The sequence below is a fragment of the Phoenix dactylifera genome, chromosome 8 (assembly GCF_051530095.1).
Source record: "Phoenix dactylifera cultivar Ajwa chromosome 8, Ajwa_hap1_PhDact_Kaust_v1.1, whole genome shotgun sequence".
NCBI classification, from domain to species: Eukaryota; Viridiplantae; Streptophyta; class Magnoliopsida; order Arecales; family Arecaceae; genus Phoenix; species Phoenix dactylifera.
The window spans coordinates 9021351-9049190 of record NC_143197.1 but is presented as its reverse complement, the minus strand read 5'-3'; the positions used below and the strand labels follow the sequence as shown (position 1 = coordinate 9049190).

Below are 27840 nucleotides of genomic sequence, written 5' to 3'. Positions count from 1 at the left end.
CAAGGCTATGGCTAAACAAAGGTGGAAGAGAATGGTTCATTGGTGGAGAACCCTTAGACTATTTGTTATTCACCAGGATAATGCAAACAAACAGCCGATTGCCTAACCTAGGATAAGGATCTTAGGAACTGCAATGAATTAAAAGCTGAGCATAATTGGCATCATGATGCGTTAATACCCCCACCAAATGCTAAAGTTGCTCCAGCCACCCTATATGAGATCAGATTTCGAATCATAAGCAACATAAGAAACTGCTATAAATAATGAATTAAAAGGAGTTCAAATTATAAAACTTCATACTAATCTTGCTACCTCACAGAACCACTGTTGGCTACAAATAATGAATTAATGAAGCAACCACATATAGGATATATCCACAAACTTAACTATAAACCATCTATAGTAATGTTGCATGAACAACACTTTCGCCCCAGGTTACCAAGCACTATTTCAATGCTTTGACGGGTCCTTTCTTTTGGAGTCATTGCTATATGTTGATGTAGACATGTCTAAAGAAGAAGGTATTTGATCTCAGATTTGGAAGACTCTTAAAACTTAAATCCACTGGTCCAGTAAGTGAAGCAATTGTTCCTTCATTATTCCAAGAAACATCAATGAGAAAACCTGTCGAGTGATTGTGACTTCATTTGGGTTGGGCTGACACTGCCGCCACGGCTGATCTTCAGCACCTCCAGAGCCTTCTGTATCTCCACGGTCATGGCACTGTCTACGCTCCCTGAAGCGAGCCTCTTGTGCGACTTCTGGAGATGGAGTTTGAGCGAGCTGGTGCTCAACCCTGCATTCTTCCCACAAATGGGGCAGACCTTCATTGCTGGTTTCTTCTGCTGCCAATCCATAGAAGTTTTACCATGGAGTCTTCTGTCAAGTTCCAACAGAATCTTGGCAAAGCCATCATTGGGCTGGGCGCGGCGGTGAACCTTCTTCAGCATGTTCCATGCTTCAGATAGAGTGTGCCTCCTGGGGAAAAAAGTGTCCAGGACTCAGATGCATAATATATTTGGAACAATAATTGAGGCAATACACCATGCACATCATACAATTTCTTACTTTCTTAGCATTAAGTAGGCCAGTACAACAGTAGAACTTCGGCTTTTCCCTTCGAAACAATGAACAAGAACTTTTCCACCAGAGTGCTCCACACAATCAACGAAATCTGAAGCCTCTTCAAAGAAATCACTAATGTTGGCATCCTCGTCATCGCTTATCTGAGATATGCTGTGTTATTAGCATGAATGCAGCAGAAAACAGCCAACAAGCAATTGATAATGACAGAAAAAGTTATCGAAATCTCCAAGAACTACTCTAAAAAGGTCACAAAAGAGTATGATTACACAATCATCCAGTTTAAAATGAATCAGCACTTCATGCTTTAATCTTTTCCATTCATGAAAGGTACACGTGTATTCGTCTCATGTTCTTATACATACATACAATCATCCATTCATGAAAGGTACTTGTGTGTATGTATGATCTGAGTGGAGATGCACTCGAATGAAGCCAAGTCTACCTATATGTACACACACACACACACATATGTAGATACACATGTATGTATGTACGTACGTACATACGTACGTGTGTATGTGTGTGTGTGTATATATATATTCAGTAAAAGGATTACTTTGGATGGATGATTTTCTAGTTCATCAATACCAATCACCAATAAAGAAAGGTCATCTTAAACCAACCAACAAAGCTTATGCCACATATGTAGACAATTATGAGTCCTCCATTTATGATTTTGAGGTAAATATCATTTAATGAGAAGAAATTCAAATCAATAAATATTTATTAAGAAAAGATTTTAAATCTGAAGCCAACATAGAAAAAAGACAATGGTTCTTCAAGACTTATGATGAAGCAAAACGAAGCTTCATCAGAGAAATATGGTACAGTTAAATGAGGACAAAAGGGAGAAACATCCTCTTCTTTGACTGGTATGAAAATGAATATCTAGAGGGGCTTGAGAGCTGTTTCCATGACCTACAAGTGGTGGTGATCAAATATCTTTCAAACACGTGGAAGATAGCTAGAGGAGTTGAAGTAGAGTTTATGCATCCCAATATCTCTATTCATGGCTAATCCTAAAAATAATTACATCACGCCAAAACGGCTTAAGTGGGAAGAAATCTCTCTTCCTGAGAAATGGACGCTAACTCAAGCGGTAGACCCTAACAAGGTTTAGGAAACTGAAGCCGAGAAAATAACTGAAATGTCAGATGGTGATGTAGAAATATCCTTCTCGTCCTGTAGAAAACTTACCTCGGACAAAACATTTTCTACTTTGTCAGTATCAATGACAGATAAAGAAAAAGGGTCATTTAAAACCCTCCAATATTGCCTACACTACCTATGTAGAAAGCTATGAACCCTCAATCTCAGAATTCGAAGTAAATGTCATTGAGTTAGAAGAATTCCAAATTGATAAAGAATTATTAAGGAAGGACTTTAACTCTGAGGCCAACAAAGAGAAGAGGGAATGGTTCTTCAAAAGCTATGATGAAGCAAAACGAAGCTTCATCAGAGAATTGTACTACAGTCAAATGAAGGCAGAAGAAAGAAATATTTTTTTCTTTGACTGGTACGAAAACGAATACTTGGATGGGCTTGAGAGCCGTAGACCAGATCTACAGGTAGCCGTAATCAAGTGTCTTTCAAACAGATGGAAGACTGCTAGGGGAGCTGAAGTGGAGTCTGTACATCCACCCTTCGAAACCATATAAGCAGAAGGAGGAGTACGTGCTGGTCCCTTTTTTTTTATTTAAAAGTATTCACCAAAGGACTAAATGAAAATACCAAAGTCGAGCATCTGGAGCAAATTGTGGAGCAACAAAGCTTCACAAATATAGCTCTCAAATCGATAGGAAAGCAGACAGAAGGAATTGAAACAATCCTTCTGGAGAAAAAGGGAGATGCAGACAAGGTAGTCCATAAGGTTCCTAAAAGTAAAAGGGTATCTCAATTAAATCAAGTTAAGCTACCCAAAACAATAGTGAAACATCTTCAAAAAAATGTTGCCCTAATGTTTACTTCCTATAAGTTGGATGTAGGAGTCAAACTAGGACCACTCTTATTAGAGGAACTGATTAATGAATTATCCATAAGGATGCCTTCTCTTAAAATGAAAGATACAATAAATTATTTATCTGAAGAAAAAAAACTCTGAAAAGGATACTTCTTCAGAAGAAAGAGAAGATGAATCGCTAGAAAATCCCATAGAAGAGGATGAGATAAACAAAATCTCAGCCTATAAATAAATAGTTCAGGCCTCTAGAATAAAAAAATTATTATCCTAGACCTACACATGCAGACCTGCAAATCGAAGAAACAATTGATATTGCAGTTGCAGTCCAGTTCGATGGAAGGAGCCTGGTCGTATGGAATCTTGATGGACTTACAAAATATCAGATCTTCACCATGCGTCATCAAATGATCATGTACTCTAATGCCTGTAAGGTCCATGAAAATTCGGAAAAGGCTACGGCTCAAATGGTAGTGGCAGCCGTTTCGGGACAACTGAGAGGCTGGTGGGATAATTATCTCACTGAACAATAGAGGCAGAAAATTCTGAATTATGTTAAGAGAGATCCTGACGGCAATTATTTGTCTGAACAATCGTCAGATGTCGTCGTTACATTAATATTAAATATTATATACCATTTTGTAGGAGATTACCAAGATATATATGACAAGCTTAGAGAACAGTTAATTAATCCTAAATGCAAAACTATGTCAGACTTTAGTTGGTACAAAGACACCTTCTTGTCCAAGTTGTACCTACTTTCAGATCCAAATTAGAAATACTGAAAAGAAAAATTTATCTCAGGACTTCCACCCTTATTTGCAGAAAAGGTTAGGACTCATCTAAGAAATGAGAGAGAAGAAAGTATAAATTATAGTCAGTTAGACATGGGCAAAACAACCTAGAAAATTCAAAGAGTTGGGGCTGAATTGTGCAATGACTTAAAGATTCGGGATCAACTGAAAAGGCAGAAATTAATAGGAAGAAAGGAATTAGGTGATTTCTACTATCAATTTGGATTCCAACTAGATAAGCCTCATCAAAAGAAAAGAAAAAAGTGAAAAGAATATAAAACGAAGTATCATGATAAAAGGACGTGGAAAAAACTCAGAAGAAGGGGTGAGAAATTACATGGAAAAGGAGAAAAGAAAAGGTTAAAAGCTCCACCGAAACCTCCAACATGCTGCTACAAATGCAAATAAATAGGACATTATGCAAACAAATGCAATAAAAGGGATTTCAAGAGGAAAATTCAAGAGATTGCTGAAGGCAACAGTCTTGATGTGATAAATAAGAAGTCAGAAAACCTCATCAATAGTCTAAACCTAGATACTGACGAGGAAAAAGAAATTGAAAGCTATTCGTGCTGTAATGAATATTACAACGAATATCAATCCAGTGATAATGAATTAATGGTATTAACTGATGAAGAACAGTTTATTATAAACATGATCGATTCTCTGAAAGACCTGGAGGAGCAAAAGAATCAGCTCACCAAGTTCTTCGCCATGACAAAGGGACAAGAGTCAAAGTCCCTCCAAAATTATGAAAAGAGGCATGATTTCAATTCTTTTGTTATAGTCTTCCAGATGTTAAGGAAGTCTAAACAAAGCACTAAGAAAATGAGTCTAGAAGATTTATTAAGAGAACAAAACCTGATGAAAAGAGAAATACAACTATTTAAAAAAAGGTAGAATTTTTGGAAACCAAAGAATTAGAGAAAAGGATGGATGAAGAACTAGAACAGGTCTTAAAACTAGATCAAAACACCTTGGTGCATGAAGAATCTCTAGAGTTTACAAGCTCTATTGAAAGGTTCATGAAACAAAAATGGTACTGTAAAATCCAATACAAAATTAAGAAAGGATTTAAGTTCAAACACAGACTTTAATAGACTCGGGAGCTGATGTAAACTTTATCAAAGAAGGACTGATCCCTTCCAGATACTTTGAGAAATCAACCCATAAAATTCACACAGCCAATGGTGGAGAACTTAGGGTAAGTTTCAAAATCCCAGAGATCCATATCTGTATAGGAAAAACCTGTATTAAGACATCATTCTTATTAGTTAAAAACTGCCCGCACCTAGAATATACCAGACGGCTCAAACCTAGGATAAAACACCTAACTATTTGCTGAACACTTAATTATAAGTTTAAGAAGTTAAGCGGATGATGAGCATATTATGAAACACAAGCATTTATAATTATTCTAGATAGATTGACTGCATGTTACAGTTCAATATGGATTAACTGATAGTTACAGTATAATCCGGAGATAATACTATTAGAATAATTTGCCGTGCTACAGTACTGTTATAGTATTACTATAGTGTTTTGCTACAGTATTTTATACCAGATCAGTCTTTGGCTTTAGATCAGAAGAGAAACATATGAACAACATAAATATTCACATAATAACTATCATTAAGATAAAGAGATATTTACAAGAGTTCCCTTATACACACCAGTAGGGAAGATTACATAAACAAGAACAAGATCAGAGCAATGTATAAAGGGCTGGTTAGATTGATTTTAGTAGATTGTTGCGCTACCTTTCAGATATTTGTTGCAATAGTAGCTACCCTGCTATATGAAGTAAAAAAAGATGAAGATTTCTTGAAAGTAGAAATCTACAGTGGGATAGAAGAAAAGGAGATAGCTGAAGTAAGGGACCCATATCAGATCTACCACATCACATTACTCGGCCATGGAGAAGATATGCCCAGCAAAAATATAATAGAGGAAAAGGACCTCTGAAAAGCCTTTGAAACATTTGACCTCAAGAAGTACAAAATCTCTTCCTATATAGCAGTATATTATAAAGCAAAAGAACTGGAAGATAAGAGGTATTGGTTAGATAGCAGGATCTGGGTAACCACCTAGTTAGCAGCAAATGTTCAGACCAAAGAAAGTTCATGGGACCCTTAATAAACGTCAACAACTATCTAGAAGAAGTCCAATATGAACTACTAATTCAAAAAAACATCAGGAAGTGTCTTGCCCAAGTAGACAATGATATCAAAGACTGCCTCTATGCCCAGCATCTTGAGTATATTGATCATCTTCAAGTATAAAAAAAAAAGAAAAAAAAAACTCATCAAGATGATCAGGAGAAAACCTCATGAGACCTTCAAAACAATGGCTTCAGAAGACTTTAGTAAAAAATTCCTACAATAAAGGTTGTCCACAGTAAAAGGACTGAAGTGACATCTACAGTAAAGATTCTCCAGATGTCCACAGTAAAAAGCTAAAGCGACATCTACAGTAAAGGTTACCTTATACACACCAGCAGGAAAGATTACAGACACCTTACTTTACATAAACTTCACTCTAAAGAGTAGTCTGGTTCTGGAGAAGATGGGTCCGAGAGAGAGGAAGTGGATGGAAGGCTGAGAGGTGAGTGGAAAGGTAAGTGGAGTTGGATGTGGTAGCGGAAGTGGGAGTGGATGTGGAAGTGGAAGTGTGAGTAGGTGTGGAAGTGGAAGTGTGGGAGAGTGTTTGAGGAGAGAAGGAGAGAATAAGATGGAGATAGTGGAAGGAAAGTGAAGGGTAGTGGAAGAGTAGGAGGGAGAGAGTGAAGGCTGCTGATCTGCAGATGCCTTACAAATGAGCCTCCCGTCCCCTTTTATAGGTGAGAGATTTTCTGGACTTGAGTCTTGTTGAAGTCCGGGACTTAACCCTTTCTGAAATCCGAAGGATATTTTGGTATACATATACATATATATATATATACACACACACACACGTATGTATACGGATATACATACATATGTACACACACACACACACACACACACATATATATATGTACATGTATATGTACATATGTGTGTGTGTGTGTGTGTGTGTGTGTGTGTGTGTGTGTATAATGTGTATGTATGTATATATCCAAGTTACAGAGTAGATTGTTACAGCTAAGCAGACAATAAATAGCATTTTCTTGATTTAATTTTCTTTAAGTGTGATCATGAATCAAAGAAAAAGAATTATAAAATAAATTAGATTAACAATGACATTGAGGCCAATAAAGTTCAACTGATAGGAAACCCTATATAGTGTACCAACAACAAACTTCCACCACATTCTTTGAAACTGAAGCTATTATTCATCAAAAAATAAGGAGAAACTAGATAACGTGCATAGCATTGCCACATTATTTTATGTACTTTAGTTACTTTTTCTTCTTACCGTCATTCCACTTAGGTTATCTAAGTTTTAAAGACATCAAAAGGAATCACTAGTAAGAAAGGAAAAGGCACTTGCCGAGAAGTTCTCATACTCGAAAAAGTCAGGATACTGAGAATCCGATTGTCCAATTTCATTTGAACATAGGCACAATATATGCGTGATGCCCAAGCACTGAAGGGTGTACACAGACCTTGCAGCCAAAGCACCACCAATAAACAGGCTGCCTGTAACATTAGATGGCCGCTCTGTATTTGCAGCATCAGAGATCAATGCTATCCTCTCAAGGATATGTTCAAGTCGAACCTGCAAAAAATTAATGGTTGAAATAAATTTCTCGAAATGACCTGGTGGCACGAACTGCTAAAAACTACCTTGAACTCATAAGCATCGACAACAATGTTGGGATCATTCCCCTCAAAAAACCCTGTATTAAAGTTGTTTTCCTGGCACAGTTTAACAACATCTTCTCTAAGCATTTCATTCCACTGTTCCACCTCCTTGTTCAATTCAGCATCAACCTGTAACAAGAAAAGTATATCAGAAAGGAACTTACATTAAGATAGTAGCATGTGGTCAGCAAACAAAATATAGATATAAAATGTTAAAATTATAAAAAAGTTGTCGGTAACTGAAAAAGGAATCACAGTAAAAAATTTATGTTAAGTAGGAAAATACTTTCAGCAGACAAAGTCTGGGCATAGAATGTTAGAATTATTAAAAAGTTGTTCAGGGCAAAGTACAACTCTAAATGTCCTTGAAAGTACTAAAAGGATATCAGCAATCAGCCCGAAGCTAGCTAGTAATTCCATAGGCCCACAAAAGACCTACAAATATCTACCATGCGTATAATGGTGCATAGAAGGAAAAAATCCACAATGGTGCAAATTGTTGAAATAGGAAAAGAGGGAACAAGTGACCGGAGGAAGGAAACAAATTTGACAAACAAATAATTTATCGAGGGTTAAAAATAGTACCCTAAGCGACCTCACTAAGTCAATTTTAAGTTCCTAATTCTGGTCAAAATTTGATAACAAGGGAATCCAAGTAAATCTAAAGAATCCACTGCAGGTTAACTGATCACATGGATGAAAAAATTATTTTAGACATTACCATCAATGCTTATAAAAGATGTTTTCATATAATTTCTAACCTTGGCAGATTTGTTGAAGTCACGAAGCTTCATTGTCAACCGAAGACTTCGAGAAGTATCCCCGCTACCTTTAAAATGCCTACCATTCCAATTATCCCGTGAAATGGAAGAAATGGAATCAGGACTTCCTCGACCTCCAGGAGACGAAGTTTTTGATGTACATTTATGCATATCAGAATCACTTGAATCCACATGTGTTTCATTTGAAGCATGTTGCTTACTTGTAGAGAGAGGAGTACTAAAATTGAATCCAGCTGATCGTAATGGTGAGTCTAAATCATCCTTCTCAATGTCTCCAGAGCTCTTACTGATTATTGACAGAAACACTCGCAATAGACCATCCAGCTTCTGGTAAAGAGTGAGGAGAAATACATGGAAACCCTGCAGGTCCCTGAGAGCTGCACGAAACCCCCCTCGAAACTCATGCACAACTGCTGTGATGTCAGTATCAGATAGAGAAGAACAATAATCAGTTGTTGCAACTGACTCTTCAGGGCCAGGGAACCCCAGTTTGCCTCCAGTGATTTCATACAATAGGTTGGAAGAGAAATCTGAATTATTAAGCATGAGCTCAACAACCTTTGGATATCGTTCTTGATCTTTTGCTCGTTTTCCTGCAGGTGGTCGGCGGGGAACCCCGGAGTCAATTGCCACGATATGGAAATCGCCATATTTGTTCTCATCCGCTGCTTGTTTCTTCATGGATTTGTGGCCAACATCATTAAATGTATCAGAGTTCAGGGATAAAAGATCAGAGTTTCGGGGACCTAATCTTCCATTTGCAGAGTTTGATCTCCTCTCTTTCTGGAGAGCCTTAAGGATCAGTGGCTGGTAACTTCTCGCAGCAGAACCATTGGTTTCCTCCCATGCATCCATGTTCACAGAGGCTACTTTATCTGCAATTAACAGATTTGCAGGATTGCCACGCCACCAAAGCTGGCGACAAGGGAGTCTATCCTCATTCCTAAGAATAAGATCCAGCATCAAGACCCTACCGAGGGCTGCAGCAGTATTTCCAGCAGCTTCCCGTGAATTAAATGCATTTGGACTCTCAAGCAGAGGTGAGCCATGAACATAACTGAGACAAATCCCAAAACCAAAAAAGAAAAAAAAAAGGATGAAAAAGATATCATAAAAGTACAAACTAACTACAACAGCAGATGGTGTTCTTACTTCATTAGGAAAAGACATCGACTCAATTCAAGAGCTTCAAACAACTCTGAACATGTCATTTCACCTACTTCATCTCCAACTAAAACGGCCGCATCACGTGCTTTTTCTGCAGCGTCCTTGATCCGTTGCCATTCAGGGCTAGAATTATGAATTACTCTAGCCTACATCCATTGTAACAGTGATCAAGATACAATCTACAGTTTACTGAAACAACAGAGTGACTATAATTGATGGATTAAGCTCTCACTTGAGGTGTTCGCACTCCAAGCCATTTTGCAAATTCATATCCCAAACGTTCTGATTGTGTGGCCATTCTTGAAGATGCAAACTTAATTACTGCTGCTGCTTCCTTTGGTAATAGATCATCATTATCTGAAGTGTTAAACAAAGCAAAGAATACAACACCCCCAGAATTCACAGTAACCTGTATCAGGCAGATTAGGATAGAAATTACTAGAAAACCTATTGCCCATGAAGTGACACTCAAATCAGAAAAAAGTGAAGGATGACCATTCAAAAAGGCAGGTTACTAGAAAACCCAACTTACAGCAATTTCTTGCCCTGGCTCTAAGGTGCAAATATGTTATACTCAGCTAGACAGAAATTTCATCATTAATTTTCTGCAGCAATATTTCCATTAAGCACTAAAAGAAATACAATAGCATTTGGAAAATAATGAATGTGAGTCCATCATCCAGTAATTGTTTGAAATTTAAGCTTCAAGAAAAAAATCAAAATTACAGTAATTAAATCATCAAAAGGCGACAGAGGTCCTTGCATCTAATGTATATCCAACATATCCAAACACATGGTTATTGGTATCCAATTGAAGTCAATTTGAACTTCCCGACAACAGTAGTATATTCTCGATTTAAACATATTATTTACGAGAACTTGAATAAAACTAGAGCATGTGTAAAAAATCACTGTAGAAGAACTATATGCATAGAATACTTGGCCATATTAAAGTGTAAACAACAAACCCATCCCATCAATGTGGATTGACTTTATGACAATATTTCAATCCCTCCTGAATGCCATTACCTCTGACAAAGATCAACCACTAACAATTGCCTAATAGATAGTGGTTCTGTAAATTGAGTTTCAATTTTTTTTCAAAACTTTCTGCATAACAGATGCTGATTGTTGGCAAAATACTGCTAATTAGACAAAACAATGGCCTCATACAGACAAGGGTAACAACAAAATACCTCTAGAGCTTTATTCATTTCATCTTCAGAGTGGTCAGTGCTACTAGTATGTTCTGTATGGTGCAGTGATGATAGATCATTCCACGAGAAAGCACTTGATTCAATGTCTAACATAGCAGCACTTCCAAGCCTTTCCCACAAACTCATTTCTGGAGGCTGGTCATCTGCTGGTGTATTAATTATAGCACCATCTGGTTCTTGTAAGTCTGGTCCTCCAGCACTGACAAATAAAAAGTTTCCACAACAAGAAATAAATTTATGTTATTATTGTCATATAAGAAAAAATTGGCAAATGCTTATGATACAATTCAACTTATGTTACACTTGCATATAGCTTAGAGTTGCTTGGTCTAAATCAACAGCATCACAGACATGCAACATCTTTTGGGCAATGAATATCTTCTCTTCAATTCCTTCATTAACTAGATCAACCATTTACAAGGCCTTCTTTCATGTAGAGTTCTCTAAATGAAAAGCACTCCCACAAAAAAATTTACCAAGTCATGAAGTTAGGAATAGAAAAGTACAAGAGATACCACATACACATATTCCTATGGATTAAGGCAGCATGCAAACCCATTTTTACACAAACAATAAATTGTCTTTAGCTTATTTTGATGCATGCATATTTCAATTCATGGAGCAAGCCCATGCTTGGCCTACTAAAATGTAACCTTCAGCATTAAATTCAGGTCCATAGAATTTCAAACACAAACTCCCCCAAAAAATCAACTATTGGAAATAGCAAACGGGCATAGCCCCGTAAATAGAGTGGGGCTGAAAGTTGAAGGGGTTAAAAATATCAGATGAGGAAGAAATAAGGAGCAGAAAGTAAAAGTAGGAAGCAGTCTAGGATCCACCAAGCAGTCTAGGAAAATCAAAATCAACCAAGAAAGTATTATAACTAGTTAAAAATTCTATAAATCCTTAGAAGAGCCTCACTCTAGGCTGTTCAATTTAAAGTCATACATGCACACATTCCCAACTTACCAATTCTTTTTTTCTTCTCAGAGACAAAAGAAACTAAAAGTTCAAATATGACATAATTTGGTATCTAATCATATGCTTAAAGAACCAGGTAATTTTTGTGGTTCAAAATTAGTCTTTTAAAGATTAGTTGCATGCCTTGAAACTAGATACATATTCATGACTGATTTAGATTCCGCTCCTTCTTCTTCTTCTTCTTTGAAGGAAGTAACATCTCCAAACTCATCCACCACCACATCAGCGCCAAGCCAACATAGCTAACTGGGTGACAGTTAGCTAGGGGAAGCAGGAGATAGGGGTGTCAAAATACTTGGTTTGGGGACCTCTTGGACACTGGCATGACTCAGCCTGAATACTTAAACCAGCATCTAGAACGACAATTCTGCAACTTTAGGAGCACCCAGTACACCTTCAACAATAACAGCTAAATGCTCTTCCTTGATCTTCCTGACAACAAGATAGTGGTTGAGATATAGAGTTTATGCAATTCTTGCCTTTGTGGGAACCCTCTCCCATCTTTTGAACAGAATGCCAGTGTCAACTCAAGTAGCCAGCATCAAAAGTCTTGCTTGGACAAGCATTCCTGGAAATCTTTCCTATAGCTCAAAGATCGATGATGCTCAAGTCAGTACAAAAGAAACTAAAGTTTTTTTTTCTTTTTTTCTCCTAAAGGGTGGGAGTAGTCAAGAAACATAGGACAGTGCTACATTGATGAGTAATATCTGTGTTCCATTTCTTTTTTTAAGAAATAAAATTGCTATCCTGCTATTAATTTTAAAGATCTTGGGGAAAGTCAGACGAATATTTTCCAAAATTGGTCATCAAAACTAGAGATTACCACCTCTTACTGGCACATCCTACAACTCAAAAATTTCTACTTAGAGTGGAATACCCAGTTCCGAAACTCATCTCAGCACCCACTTCTTGAGCATTTCGTTTTTGAGAGATATGCTTCCTCAAACCTGCACCTGGACCTACTCTGGCACTTGTTATGGCATCCACTTAGCATCACCTTTTAAGCATGCAATCTTAGCATTCAAAAGCCTGAGCATCACAAGTATATATTTCTTCATGAAACAAACACATCAAGCTTCCAAAATTATGAGACTATTAAAAATTTTATGGGATACAGAAAATCAAATTGTATTTATCATGTTAAGATGATGAAATGAAATAAATCTTAGTGTTGCAATATCTATCTCATACTTCTTCTCTATGCAGACCTATGATTGCCGGGTTCATTGGTTCGCTTAATACAAATTCAGGTTCATAACTAAAATTTGCTAGTTGTCGAAGAACCCAATACATTATGGGTAGGATTAGAAAATAATTTTAAAATATTAATAAAAATTAACTTTAATTAGAATAGGTAGCAGAATTTACAAAATACAAATAAATCAACAATCATTGAGAAAAGAAAATTGTGCATGTAATTAAAATTAAATTTCATAAATTATCTGATTTTATATAGTATATATATTTTTTAATTTCCAAATAAGTTCACTTAAGAGATAATAGGAACTCTCTTTCTCTTGTTCCCCGCCTTCTCTAATCACACGCTCTATTACGCCATTTACTTTCTCTTGACTCTGTAGGTTGTACTCACGCAAGAGCTGTGTGAGCAGCCGTTGTATAAAAAAAAAATAAAAAAAATAAAAAACTTATCCACTTATACAAGGAATCCCACTCATGGAGGCTTCTGAAGTCCCGAGTTGTTTAAAGTCTTAATAACCAAACACTCCCAGATTAAAATACGACAACCAAAGATTAAACTCTGAATGACGCAAATCACATCATGAATGGCTAAGGATCATATTGGTTCACAAATTTCTAGCATAACAAGTGAATCAGATAACAGTGATATAGACTTCTAGATCACTTTCGCAATCCATTACTTGTGAGACTCATTGAACTGCCATTTAGCCATATTTCTATAAAATGTATTTATGACTCTAAACACAAGATTTTTGATTGATTCATCCCTATAAATTGATATTTTATAGTCTTGTACCTAATACAGAAACGGAAATTGAACCAAAAGGAAGCTGATTTTTCTAAATAAAAGAACTGAATGGGAATGATCAATTTGGCCTCTAAACGAACAAAACAATGAATTCTTAACTGACATTTTTGTTAATTATAGTCGTACCTCTGGTGGTGATGAGTAAAGGAGTGCAGCGATCCACTAGGCATGACTTCAATCTTGGGCTGCCGATGGGGGAACCCAGAAGGCCGGTACTTGCCACTCCGCTTACGGACGAGCGCCAACCATTTCTCGAACGCCTGCCCCGGCCCACTCAGATCTCCCAAAAGTAACGAAACCACCTTCAGAACACCCCCCCCCCCCCCAAAAAAAGAGAAATTTTGTCAGAACAGACCAATTTGAATTTTACAAAAATTGAAAGGCCCCAAATAAGAAAACAACGCAAGAACAAAGAAATTCACCCTAGAAGAGAGTGTGGGCTCTTTCCCTCCCTCACTTGCCTGAGAAAAAGATGATAGCTTCGGATCAACAAGAGAAATTGAGATAAAAAAAAAAAAATCATCCCCCAGGCTTGGAGTTGTGATCGAAAACTAAACAGAGCAGAGAAATAATTGAGAAAGAGAGGGAGTACCTTGGGAGCTATGATGGAGGGGGAGGGCTTCTTCTCCTTTTGCTCCTCCCGTGCCATGAGAAGAGGAGTTCGGTTGGGGGATTTTGGGGGAGTTTTCCGGGCTCCTTTTTTGCTCTATTATGTGCCTTTCGTTCGAAAAAAGTAGCCGTTAAAGGTAACGGCCGGTGGGGCGCTATCCCCACCTTTTGCCGGACAACTGCGTCCCCTTTTCTCTCAACCCCGGAGGCCGCTGGGGAAGACGTTATGAGACCCCTCACTCCACTCCCCTGCCAGTCTCTAAATACCCTATGGCTTTTCTCAATCGGAATCATAATTCACAAGATGTGATGATTTATTTTACTGTTGTGATTAAAGAGTTAAGTGTGGCTATGCTGTGTCTCTGTTTTTTTCTTTTTGCGCTAAATAGATGATTCATAGAGCACGAAGCTACTCAATCTGCTGTTCTGTTAGTCTCTCCATAGTGGCCAAGCCACTAACTATGATCTAATGTCTTGAAAGTTATGTTATGCTTTGGTTTAAATGGATCCAAAGTATTTGGGATATAATGTGATACGATAATGTGCTTTAATTTGTGGTGGGTTGGCAACTCATTAGAATATTGCCAACTCGTGTTTTTATTTTGATATGATTACCATATGAAGGCACTTGAGCACCAAGCGTGGGGAGCACATGGAAATGTCGGCCAGTGGCTGTGAAGAAATTTTTTCTCTGCGGTGGTCCCGTGGTTCCGCACTTCCCCTGGAATGATTTCATCTTCCAATGGTTCTTCCAGGTGCCATTCTACTTGTGTTCATGGATGTTTTGATTCCATGCATTAGTCGAGTGGCATATTTCTGAAATTTTGATAGGAGAGTATTTCTGCGATCAAAAGGGATAAAAAAAAATAAAGAAGCTAGTTGATGCTAGAGTTTTATAAGACTAAATCTCCGAATAGCAGAACCCAGTAAAATCAGCATTTAGCATCATTTTCAGAAAAAATGGGCACTTTTTGCTCAGTCAAGCATTTATAAAAAATATTTCCTAAAACCTTGAAAGGCATTATAGCAACCATTATATAATTGGATAATGGCAGAATAATGGTCATTTTATGGTTGATTAAGGGCTATTAGAATTGCATCAATGGTTATTATCTAAGCTATGGATAATAGTGTGTATACATTATCGAAAATTGTAAATGATAAATCCTTTTATTCATTTCTTGTACATCAAGGCTGTTCATGTTTCCTCATCCTGAGAACCATTGTTTTCTCCAAAGCATTCATCATGTTTCTCCCTTCTCTTGAGCGCCCCTGGAAAATGTAGGAAGAATGGGGAGCCCTTATGCTGTATTGCTAGTAGCTTGTGGCTTGAGCGGCCTATTAAGCTTTAATAATGTCTACATATACATCCAAGTGATGTCAGAATGATGTGGTAAGGCATGGCTCAAGTACCTAACTTTTTTCCTAAAATATGTGGATAATTACCATGTGTTCATCTTAAGATCATAAATCACGACTTTTAATCAAAAGCAGAAGAGTGAGGCACTTCAAATCGATAAATAACAATTTGGAGAACCAAATAAGATGTAATAATACCTCACTCAAGAGATTGAATAGAGACAACAAATTTCCAAACCTGGCCCTAAAAGAATAGGGTAATAATACCCTTATTCTTCCCTTTGAGCCAATAGTTTCCCCCATGATTGACTTATCCCAAATCCAAGCCTACTCTATTATTTTTACCCAAGCCTAGACTCTAACTAATTCAATCATAACCCGTAGCCAACCCAAGCCCAACGAATAGCCAATGCAAGCCCAATCCAGAGCCAACCCAAGCCTAAACTATAGCCAACCTATGTTTGACCCGTATAAATAACACAAACTATTAGCCTTACCTAAGTCTAATTTATAGCTCGATTGGGCCAAGTATGATCTATCTCGTATTGATTGAACCCTAGGGATTAAATCACCCCAACCAAAACCTGCCCCAGATTTACTTCATCTTTATCTATTTTTCATGTTCCTCAACTACTAATAATTTGAAGCCCATATTAGCTCTCTAGGTCTTACAAATTTAAATATATTTGGGAGCTATATAGCCGAATAGCCTATGAAAAGCCAAATTCTTATACACAATTTTCTTATGTGCTTGCTTCACACCTCTAACCTCTTGTTTCATTTAGCTATAGCCAATATTTCTTCACCCATGCTGACAGCCATCTCCATTCATGCCATGCAAGCATCATGATATCCCATGTTCAATTATGCTTTTATTATGCACTTTCTTATTCTATGTTTAGAAACCTAACCTTAGTCTTATCCTGAGATGAATCTAACCAGCAATTGCCACCTTATTTCCACCCCTTATTTCAAACAAATAAATCCTAGCTGATACAACCTTTTGGTTTATGTAGTCACCATGGTCATCCTTCCACACTTTCTCCCTCCTAATCTCACCACTTAGATGAGCTAAGACAAAATCCTCTCTATTTAGCTAACTTTTCATGCAAGTAGTGCTTTCAATCCAAACTCCTTCCATATGAACCCCCTTATTCATGAAGAGAGGACCAACCAAGTAAGAAAGCTCCCAAGTTTTAGTACTAGTTCTCATCCCTCTCCTAACCCTCGTCATCTCTCTTTAGTAGTCTTAGAATCTTTACCCACTACAGAAAAATCTAAGCCTTCTCCCAAGCCCCAAAATCTTGGAGGCTTCAAATACTCATCCCCTCCACCACCACTTCTAGGTCCAAATACCTTAACAAGGAGGAGGTACCCACCAAGGGCTGAAGATAAGGTCCAACTCCTTAGAATTTGGGGAGGCCTCTAGCAGTTAAGGCTTGGGCTTCCTTCCAAGCCTGGGGAAAATCTTTGCTCGGCACTGACAACATCTATCTACAAGGGTTGACACACCCCTTATCCCTCTATTTCTCCTCTTTTTAATTCCCACTCTTTTCTCCTTTTCTTTCTTGCTCTAGTAACCTCCTAACCTGCTAGCTAAACTTGGCTAATTTACTAACTTGTTAATTTAGGGAGAGACCAGTAAGATAGTAAAAAAGGAACACTACAAAAATATAGAATTTCAACATCCAAGCATAATAGAAGACAATATCAACATCCGATATGAACAATCTACAGCATAGAAACTTAGAAATTCAATAAAAGACAACAAAATAAATCCTATCAAAGCCACAATAACATCCGAACCATCAAACCAGAGAAAGGAAATACAGTCTATCTTTGGCGCCAACAAAATCAAAGGTATGTATAAGATTGGTCAGGCTGAGTAGGTGCCCAAAATTCAACCATCTGCTGCATATTTGCTATAAAAGAGGGAAGGCTGGGTAGGTGCCTAAAAATCAGCCATCTTCTCCACATCCACCGTTCTTGGGCTTCATGGGGAACATCGGTGGAAGGCTTTTTCTCTTCTTTTTTTTTTTCCTTTTTTTTTGCTAAGACGGATGTATCATACATTATAGGCAGGATACAGCCAAAAAAAGTGGAAAACTAGTAGATCTAGGAGTGCACCAGGTAGCCCTCTCTCTCCAACATAAAAAGTATCTCCGGAGTGATTGGCCACATAGCATGCCACCCAATTCGCCGCCCTGTTGGATTTTTTATATATATGCTTCATCTGTAGGGCCATCCTACCATAGACCATAGCACAAATATCTCTAAGCAACGGGTGGTAGTCGCCCACCCCCACCTACATTCTGCTGGATTTAGCCAATGACTATGGCCGAATCATCTTCATCGATGCCTAAAGGAAGGTGGGTCTTGTAAACGAGGCTCTTTTATGGCTCAAGCGCATGAAAGCTAGGGGTTTTTTTCCCTCACGAGGGTAGAAGGCTTTTCATTCCCCAAAAAAATTAAAATGTTAGAGAGAGAGAGAGAGAGAGAGAGAGAGCAACCGACAGGTGAATGCGTTTCTTATAGCTATTCCTTCCACACTCCATATATAGGAAAATATATCCAAAGTTTAAACACGAAGCCATCAAATCAATGAGCTCAAGACATTCTCCAATGAAAAAGGCCATTGGCTCTCCTCAAAACTGCCAAACTGATAAAAATAAACCATAATAAGATTTTTCACAAACAGTGAATAGCTATTGTTACGAACCGAATCACATATATTTGCAGTATCTGACTTCTTGCATCTGCCGTCCCACACCACTTAGTTCTTATGACTAAGTTATGGTCGATGCTTGCACTTTATGACTAAGTTGCAGCAGACAGATTATATATTTTTAAAGCTAAAAGCTTTGCTTATCCAATTCAAATAGGGCATGTCTTGTGGACCTTGCCCGACGTAACCCGGCTAATTCATGGGGCCTCTTTACTGAATCCATGCGGACAAATACTAAAACTTCACCTCTGCTTATAAATGTAAGTTGCCATTTACCACAAAGGCAAACATCTGCGATAAAACCGAAGTAACCGTGAGCAGGGGAAATGGGCAATTGCTTTTTCATGCTTCGTATACAGCCAAGCCTCTGCTCATCTTCACGCTGTCGGTCCTTTGGAAAACCACCCCCATCATCCCAAACAATGACCTTTTTTCTTTTTTTTTTTGAAGTCTGAAATGGGAAAAGCCACCAACTTTTCAAACAACCACTTCATTTACATTTTTCTTCAAGTTCCATTACAATCCGTGAAGGAAGATCATTGAAAGGAGATTAAAATCCATCAAATAATACAAATGCCAGTGAGTGGAAGATTATTTGATGGCCGTCCATCTCCTCCTGCACAGCACTCTGCAGTACCGTGTTTCTCAAACAAGCGGACCTCCAATGGCCTAGCCGGGAGTTTCTGATACTACGGTGGCACGGCAGAGCGGGCAGGTTGAATGAGAGCCGAGCCACATGTCAACACACGCTGCATGAAAGCTATGGCGACATCCCGGAAGGAGTCGGCCCTGATCGCCCTCTTGGAACTCCGTTAGGCACACGGCGCACTCCAGATTCTCCTCACGAGCCATCGAAGAGTACACGAAAATTGGTAGCGATGACCGGACTTGGGGGTCCAGCCTATGATCATTTGAGGAGGCGGCAGCCGCCGAGGTGGCGGCGCTTGCTCGCCAGTACTCCGGTCGGTCCTGGCACGAAAGAAGGCAGCGATAGCAACAGCAGAGGAAGATTAGGCATGCAAAGAAGGTTGTACAGCTCGAGACTAGGATCATTTCTCCGAAAGTGAGTTGGCTCATGGCTTCCTTTTGTTAAGATGGTATTTACTATAGAGGTGGAATGGGTTAGGGTTCAAGGAAGGGATGAGTTGGTGGAAGAGGCATTGAAGAATGGAGAAGGGAAGAGGAGGAAAACGACCACTTGCCTGGAATTTTCTCTATGATATGGTTGGCTTGCGTTTTTCTTTAATTCGGTGGAGAAAGAAGAAAAGGACCTGCAAACTGCTCGGATATCATTAGCTCGTAAGCAAGGGGGCTGGCTTGTTCCTAATTATTAGCATGCTGTCATTCTCCAGTACAATATTCTTAACAAAGGACAATAAACAGAAGAAAAGACACCGCTTATGTTAGGTGCTGTGACCTATATGATCTAAATTTCATCACCAATATCCATTTTAGTTTCACTCCCACCAAATTCATTCTGTTAATAACACAAATTCTTCAACGCAAATTCTTGAGCAGGCCATCAATTAGTTCATTCCTTTCCACAAGGACAAAAACAAGAGAAATACGTACGGAGATGACATATCAAGTCCTATTATACTTTCCTTTAAAATTTAGCTACGGGTAGGGTTGAAACTGGACGGGCAAAGCCACGTTTTCGTTTAAAATTAGGCATTAAGCCGGGCGCAAACCTGATAAATTTTACCAGCTCCATCCTGACCTGGGAGCCGAGTCTGGCCTGAAGCCAAATGGGCCCTGATCCGATCGAACCTAGCCCAGCCAGAATCATGAATCCTAACCCTATACACCCCCTCCCCGAAAACAAAAAAAATACCGCTTGCTGCACGATTGGCCTTCCTTCCTATGAGCCATGAATATGAGAGACAAGGGAGGCGAGACAAGAGGAGTAGAGAGAGAAAAGAATAGATGAAAATGGAGATCGAAGAAAAGGAGAGAGATTAAGAGAGAGAGAGGAAAGAAATGGAGATCAAGAGCGGAAGAGGAGATTGAAAGAGAAAAATTGCGAGGCCTCGTGCGGGTATGTCTTTAGTCCTATATCGGTTATTAAGTAGATAGATCTTGGGATTTATGCAGGATTAAGAAATTCAAATAATACCATCCGGCTAGCAATTTTCGGTAAAGCCTTGGAGGAGAGAGAGAGAATAGATGGATTGAACGAGACATAGAGACTTCGAGAGGGGCTAGAAAGGTGGGATGTAGGGGGTTAAAATATTGGGGTGGGTTGACCCGGATCGGGCTCTAAGTCAAGCTTTGTGTTGGGTTGAGCTGAACTGTCCAGGCCCAAGCTGAAAATGCAACCGCAAACTGGCCCGGCCTTAGCCAGGGCTCAATTTCGACCGCAAGCATCATGTGTTCCAACTGCTTTTCTTTCTTACTGTAAACCCAATAACACAGGAGACGAGATTACCGTTTTTTCACTCGATGGAGGTTATATGTTTCAGTTTTGGTTGTGATCTAATCATGACCTATTATATATGACATCTGAGCATTTGCTACAAGGAGATCCAAATCTTAAGATTTATTAAGATTTGCCATATTTCTAGCAACCTAACAAGATCTTCTTGGCAACTGTTCCATTTTAAGTAAATATATCTAGAAACAAAATCGAGTAGTTTAGGATGAATTTGAGAGAGCGGAGGAGTTAATTAAGAATTCATTGTTTTTTTTTTCGATTTTATGAGTAATAAAAAGCTACAAAGGTTATTTATCATATCCCTCAAAATCAGGATAATGGAATCTTAGGTTCCTCTGAACATCATGTAAAATATATTTAATTTGTTGCAATATCAGGAGGACTTCTCATTTTCCACCAATTTTTGAGGAGCAAAGCAGTATACTTGTTCAAGAAAAACAAGTACTTTAATCACATGCAAGGACTTAATTTGACTACATTTCATTTATTCAGATTCCAACTTAGTAAGCTGCCCCATTTTTTGTGAGAGAGAAAATCTTCCCCCACATTAATTATTCTCGAGAGAAGGAAAAAAAGCTCCATCACAATATCTCTCTCACTCTCTGATATAGAAGATGGGAAAACTGATCCATCCAACCGCCACAATCTCTATACATAGATCATATTCAGTAAGAAGAGCCTATATAATAAAAATTTAAAAGCATACAAGTAATAAAGATTGAATTATAAGCCTTTTTATTGTTTTATTAAGCATATGAAACAGATTAATGAAGCAGGTCCTCAGAAGAAAAAAAAAAACAAGAAAAAAGAAGCCTAGAAGCCACAGTGAGAATTCTACGTGGAATCCAGGTTGAAAACCGTCAGACAGCCAAGTCGGGAGTTCCAAATTCAACAGTACTGCTTCGACAAAGCGGGCAGGTTGAGTGAGAGTTGAGCCACACATCGACACAATCTTTGTGGAAACCATGGCAACATCTCGGGAGGAAACGACCCACGTCGCCGTCTTTGAACTCCGTCAGGCACAGCGAGCACTCCAGCCTTCCTTCATGAGCAGTGGAGTAGACGAATGCCGGCAGCGATGAAGGGACCGCCGAATCAAGCCTATTATCACCGGTGGTGGTGGGGGCGGAGTTAGTGCTAGACTCTATTTGTCGATCTTGTTGGCCCTCATCGGAATGGTGTTGGCCGCAGAAGCAGCAGCAGAGAAGTATCGACAACGTACAGAAGAAGCCTACCAATATTTTAACTGTAAATTCATTGTCGGAGGAAGGGCCGCTGGGACTCGTCTGGTCGTATAAGTTCTCTATCATGGCTTCTTTTACTGATTTTAGGTAGGGGTTGCTCCAGTGGAAAAGCCTTTGAGAACTTAAGAGGGGAGGAAAATGACCTTCCTCGGCCATTTCGCTCGAGTTTACCTGCCCAATATCGTTTTGGATGGAGGTGGGCGTCCGAACCGGCCGGCATTGCTGGCTCCAAGCGGACAAACTCCAAGTCGACAAACTAGCATAGGTGCTGAAGGAATTAAGGATAGGTTTAATATTTCTAGGTTGGATAATAATTTAAGAATATAGATAATTTGGGATCACTGCTACATAGAAATACTGTAGCACTACAAAATATGGTAATCTTATCATCTCCCTCCATATCATGGTAGATCTTGGAGTCATCACCGCAAACCAAATATCACCTTTGTAGCTCAAAATCATTCACCTCGTGTGTTGTATTAAAATTGCTTCCTTTGTATTTGCATAATAAAATGTGGCATTTAATAAAGCAACATGAATGGTGGAAGTCGGTTGACTCATTTAAGTAATTTTTATCTGTTTAAGAGTATGACACAATCCTAACTAGCAATCTAATGGCCTACGTAACAACTGCTTAAACTTTTCTCTTGACAATAATGACAAACCAAATGAAGCAAGAAAAAAGAAAAATAAAAATTCAAACCTGGCCTGCTTGATGTTTGGAAAAGTTGGTTTGAAAATCAAAAGTATACACTGTCTATCCGCTTTACAAATAACCTCTTATAGGTAGATATGTAGCAATTTTTCAAATATCTTGAGATGTAGTGATGTCAGGTTTGGGTCGGGTTGGGTTCAAGTTAGGTTAAGTGGTCCTATGACTTGAGGTACCTAATTTGCAACTAATCTACTTGCATGTTTAATAGTTTTAGGTCCATGTAGCATTAGGTTTTTTGTCGTCTGAGTAGGCTATTTTTCTCACAGATTTGCATTGTTCCTACAACTTCTCTCATATTCCATTTTTGCTGTTACAAATAATGAATATCTATTTTTTAATTGAGAATTAAAGATATTGGCTGATAATATAACTAAAGAAGCAACCTATAGTATAAATGAGATAGCCCTAAGTAAATTTTAGATGCCACCACCAGCTTAAAGAACAACTTATATATTCTTTTTAATGAGATGTCCAAACTCCATGTTACAATCTGTCAAATAACTTATATTTACTCATTAGTCAAATTATAACAAAATAGAACTAAGGTGCTTTCAAGAGGATTGCTGAGATGGTCCTCTCGCTTTCAAAATTAACAATAGATGATCTAAATTCAAGATTTGGAGCACTAAATATAATTTATAGGACAAAAATATTTTGAAATCAAAATTAATGTATATTTTTGTAGACTAAAATTTATACATCTAAAGGATACAAAAATAAACAATATCAATTGTATTAATATAGTAAAATATATGATAATGCATATAAATTAAAATTATATATTTTATAAATTATGATCCGTAGATTTAAATTCAGTACTAGATTACTTTTAATGGTTTGATCATAATAAAATATAGTATCATATTATTAAAATCATTTATTTTGATATCTGCTTAATAATTAAGTTAAAAACTATTAAAATATATAAATTTAATTTTTAGATATTTCTTATAATGTAAGTTATATTCAATGATTTTGACCCTGATATACTATCATTAAATTTGAATTCTACAAAACCACCTTTTCTGCACTCTCGTAGAATTTCAGCTCTGCTCATTTTGGCTGATAATATATATTTTAAATATATTTCTACAAATGCCTTCTTTTTGTGATGGGTGCGCCGTCTCTTCCCTATTAGTTGACCTGCACCCCATGGCGTGAACCGGATGAATCAGTTTGACGGGTCGTGTCAGCTAAATGGGTTTGGATTCACTCCTAATGAGACAAGTGGATATTTAAATTCTCACATCTAATCACAGGACGATTGTTAAAGAACCAGAAAATCCTATACAAGGAAGACTATTAGTAGCTAGCGTAGAGGGCGAACAGTCTCTTTTATTGATATTCCCATCGTACCTTCAATCTTTTATATAGGAAGGCAATTGTCTCTACCACTGTCCTATAGCAAACACAAGAAGAAAACATAGCTTTTGCCATCATTCTTTTTTTTTTTTTATTCCAATCATACCTTCAATCTTTTGTATGGAGAGGTAATTGTCCACTGTCCAGTTAGCAAACATAAGAAAAAATTATGAGAGCCGCTTTCGCCATCACTCTTTCTTTCCTTTTTCTTTTTTTTGTTTTACTCTGATCATATCTTTAATCTTTTGTATGGAGAGGCAATTGTCTCTACTGCTGTCCAGTTAGCAAATATAAGAAGAAATCATAGGGGGCGCTTTCGCCGTCACTCTTCCTTTTTTTTTTTTTTAGCACTCCTATCGTATGTTCAATGTTCAATCTTTAGTATGGAGAGGCCTTTTTTTTTTACCACTGTTCAGTTAGCAAACACAAAAAGAAATCATAGGGCCACTTTTGCCATCACTCTACCCTTAAAAAAAAAAAAAAAAAAAAAAAACATTCCAATCAGAATTCATGCATGTTGTCATGTCTAATGCATCACGCCTGAAGTAAACTAGTGCTCCCTCTGATTTGATATTTGTATATAATATATATACATTGATAACTGCTTAATTACTTATTTATCAAATATACAAATGAAAGTGCCTAATATTCTACTAGCAAATATTCTTGCGTGTTCGGCCTGTTTATGTCCTCACACGCAATGCTTTTATAATTAAACTCAAACTTATCTATTTATAAAATACGTCCATTAACCAACCCAATTTATAAACCAAATTCATCTTAGCTAGTCGGCACTGCTTTTTAAAGGACTTGTTTATGGAAGAGATCTAGGGTTCTAATCATGGTCATAAAACACTACTATAGGCTCTAGCCCATTTGCAATCTAGATATGCTATTTCTCTCTCCTTAAATTAGGCATCTCCGTGCACAAGATTCTCATCACTGCAGCATCTATTGAAGGTCAGATGTAAGTAGCCTTGCTCCCACGTGTGAAGAGTCTGTTTCTATGTTTCGAATTCATGAGACACAGATCAAAAGGAGCTACCTTACCATTGCACCAAGACTATTTCTCCTTAAATGAAAGAATAGGTTAAATACCAGCACATTGTTTAGATTAGCAACCTAATAAAGCTTAATTTCAACATGATAGTAAGGGACTTTAAGACTCGTGTATTTATTCTTGTCAATTTTGAATATATGGATTATCTATACCATGCATGTGCGCGAGCGCTTGAAAATGGGGAGCAGCAAAGCTCGACCATCTTCATTTGAGAAATGGAGGTAAAAAGAGAGCCAACCATCCAATATAAGAATAAGATGGAGGATGGGTGGTAGGGACCACAAATAAGAGATAGAAGGGGACAAAAAGATGGAACAATTTTACCAAGATAATAGGTTTCCAAGATGAAAAGAGATGGGCAGTATTTTCGAAGATATTGACTATCTAGATCATATATCAAAAATAAATTTAAACTTTGTCCTGCATTATATTTCTAGTTGAGCAGAAAGTACACGTAAGGACTACCATGTTAGCAATTTATTGTGAGTGTTATGAATCCGCCGTATTTGGGTGGATGACCACTTAACCTTCACTTCTTGAGTTTCCCCATCTCTTGAATTTTTCATCTTTTGTAACTTCTAGATGTACCCTTTATCCCTTGGGGATGTCTACATTCATTCACCTTTTCACCTTCTCTTGTCCTTTGGATATCTTGTAATTATGACTATTATATCTCCTTATTATCACTATCATATCTTCTCATTATAACCTTAGGGCCTATAAAAGGGTACCTTGAGGAAGATGAAATGTACACAAGTGAAAAGAGAAAGAAAGGCATAAGAAAGAAATGAGAAATACTATTAGTTCTTGAAGAACTAATTTTCTACAACTTCTGTGTCTTATTTATTTTCTTGTCTCCAATCTCTTTACCTTTTATTTTACAACAGTGAGTCCTATTTTAGCTAGGTACTATTTCTAGTTGTTATTTATTCCATTCTTGTCCTACTTAGTTATTGCATGATATCCAAGCTAGGATAGGTGCTTTGACTTCTAGTGGGATAGTTAGAGCAAAAGTTTGCTTCCGAGTTGACTTAGAACAATGTTATTTTAAATAAGCAACCTTACTATCCTTGCTTGATTTTGAGTAACAGTCTTTTGCTTTTATATAGGGAGTCCGACCTTTTAGAGGTGAAGTGCTTTGGTACTTGACATGTAAGTTGTTGGAGAGAGATTATGTGAGGCATACTTGGAGTAGAAACCGAGAACTTTGGTTCGATCGTGGCGTTCTATATAGAATTAGATAGTATATAGATTTTTCTACGTAGTAACATAGTCATGAGTCTTGGAGTCGGATATTTTCTTTAAGGTGTTTTGAGTATAGTGGTGGTTTATTCTATTCGTAACTTAGTAATTCTAGAGCTTCTTGCAATTCATTGTGCCTGCGCAAGTGTTTGGATTCTATCATTGGTTCGTTGTGCATTTGTGCAAACAGATCTTGTCAGCCAAGACTTATATTTTTGCATTATTATTTCTATAATGGAAAAGTTAAATAGCACCAATTATTCTTGTTAGAGTTCTTATATCAACTCATATTTGATTGAGAAAGATTTGAAGAAATATTTTAATGGTTCAAAGATAGTGATACTACCTAATGCACCATTATGCATATTTGCGATATTAAGGAACCCAAGAAAGTTTGGTATGTTTATACTATAATTTACTCAAGTTCTACGTTTTACAACTTTAGTTTTTGAAATGCGAGAAAGGTAAACGGGTTGTTTTTCCAACTCTCTCTAAACTTGAGGAGCTAATTAATTGGTTAGGACTTGGGATTTGAGGTGGTCATAGATCGAGTAAGGATGATTCAAGAGCTCAATCATGTAGATGGGGCTAATGCAGAAGCCATCCTAGATGCAGATATTTCATGTGATGATAATGTCAGCCATGAGATTGGAAAGCCAAAGTATGTAGATCAGGTAAACCAAAAATGTGCAAAACAAGAAGGATTCTTGCAATGATTTAGTTCTCAATGAGGTGAAAGGGCCAACCAATTTTGAAGTACCACCAGTAATCAAGCAGCAAGAATATATGTTTGGTATTGATTCCCCTGTACCACCTTGGCATTCAACAAGGTAAAAAGACTTGGCTAATTTCACTATAAAAAATGGTCAATCAGCAACAAAATAGTTTGATATAAATTATAACATATTACTAATAAGTACCATAAGGCAATAAAATATGAATCTTCAATATAAAATATTATTTAAACAGTATTTTTGGCAATAAAATTAAATTTTATTTCTAATTTTTGTTATCAAATTTGTAGCACTAAATATTCCCACTTCGATTTTTTGGCAGAAATTTTTTCGTAACAATTTATGATATTTTTGTAATAAAAAATTATTAATACCATGAATTTTACTGACGATATTTTTTTGTCATGAATTGATTATTAAATTTGATAATAATGTTAGAATCATTCCCAAATAGATCTCTATTTTTAGTTAAGGATAATATTTCATCACTGAATATTTTTTTTATTGGTTACGTATACAGTTTTCTCGTATAATATAGGCTATTTAGTAATGAAATAATGTTTCATCATGCATTTTTCA

The 27840-nt window shown here is 37.4% G+C and overlaps 2 protein-coding genes across 5 annotated transcripts; both read right to left on the bottom strand.

Annotated features, from left to right (window-relative positions):
* Positions 1-264: 264 nt before the first annotated feature.
* LOC103711417 (dual specificity protein phosphatase PHS1-like) lies at positions 265-14678 on the bottom strand. Of its 4 annotated transcripts, none has more exons than XR_015967898.2 (11): positions 14370-14622; positions 14200-14238; positions 13904-14079; positions 10768-10987; positions 9804-9980; positions 9557-9717; positions 8384-9461; positions 7605-7751; positions 7325-7536; positions 1069-1226; positions 265-978 (listed from the first exon to the last, which is right to left on the bottom strand). XR_015967898.2 is itself a non-coding variant. In XM_008797552.5 (11 exons), exons 1-11 carry the CDS (start codon positions 14424-14426, stop codon positions 612-614), a joined length of 2808 nt encoding a protein of 935 aa, XP_008795774.4. In that variant the 5' UTR covers positions 14427-14678; the 3' UTR covers positions 265-611. The 4 variants fall into 4 exon arrangements, 3 of the variants coding, with proteins under 3 accessions (XP_008795774.4, XP_088558827.2, XP_088558826.2); XM_008797552.5 differs by having other exon boundaries at positions 7309-7536; positions 14370-14678; XM_088702701.2 differs by having other exon boundaries at positions 7309-7536; positions 11096-14079.
* Positions 14679-21764: 7086 nt separating this feature from the next.
* Positions 21765-22304, bottom strand: LOC120107430 (putative RING-H2 finger protein ATL36). The gene has a single exon (XM_008797592.4). The coding sequence runs from the start codon at positions 22302-22304 to the stop codon at positions 21765-21767; it is 540 nt and encodes a 179-aa protein (XP_008795814.4).
* Positions 22305-27840: the final 5536 nt, after the last annotated feature.

Bases quoted from the DNA above. Each gene is read 5' to 3' on its own strand.
- LOC103711417 (XM_008797552.5), bottom strand. From the start codon at position 14,426: ATGGCACGGGAGGAGCAAAAGGAGAAGAAGCCCTCCCCCTCCATCATA. The intron at 1,227-7,308 runs GCAAGTGCCTTT...AGCATATCTCAG, and splicing joins TCGAGTATGAGAACTTCTCG to ATAAGCGATGACGAGGATGC. The intron at 979-1,068 runs GTAAGAAATTGT...TTTTTTCCCCAG, and splicing joins GCCTACTTAATGCTAAGAAA to GAGGCACACTCTATCTGAAG.
- LOC120107430 (XM_008797592.4), bottom strand. From the start codon at position 22,304: ATGGCCGAGGAAGGTCATTTTCCTCCCCTCTTAAGTTCTCAAAGGCTT.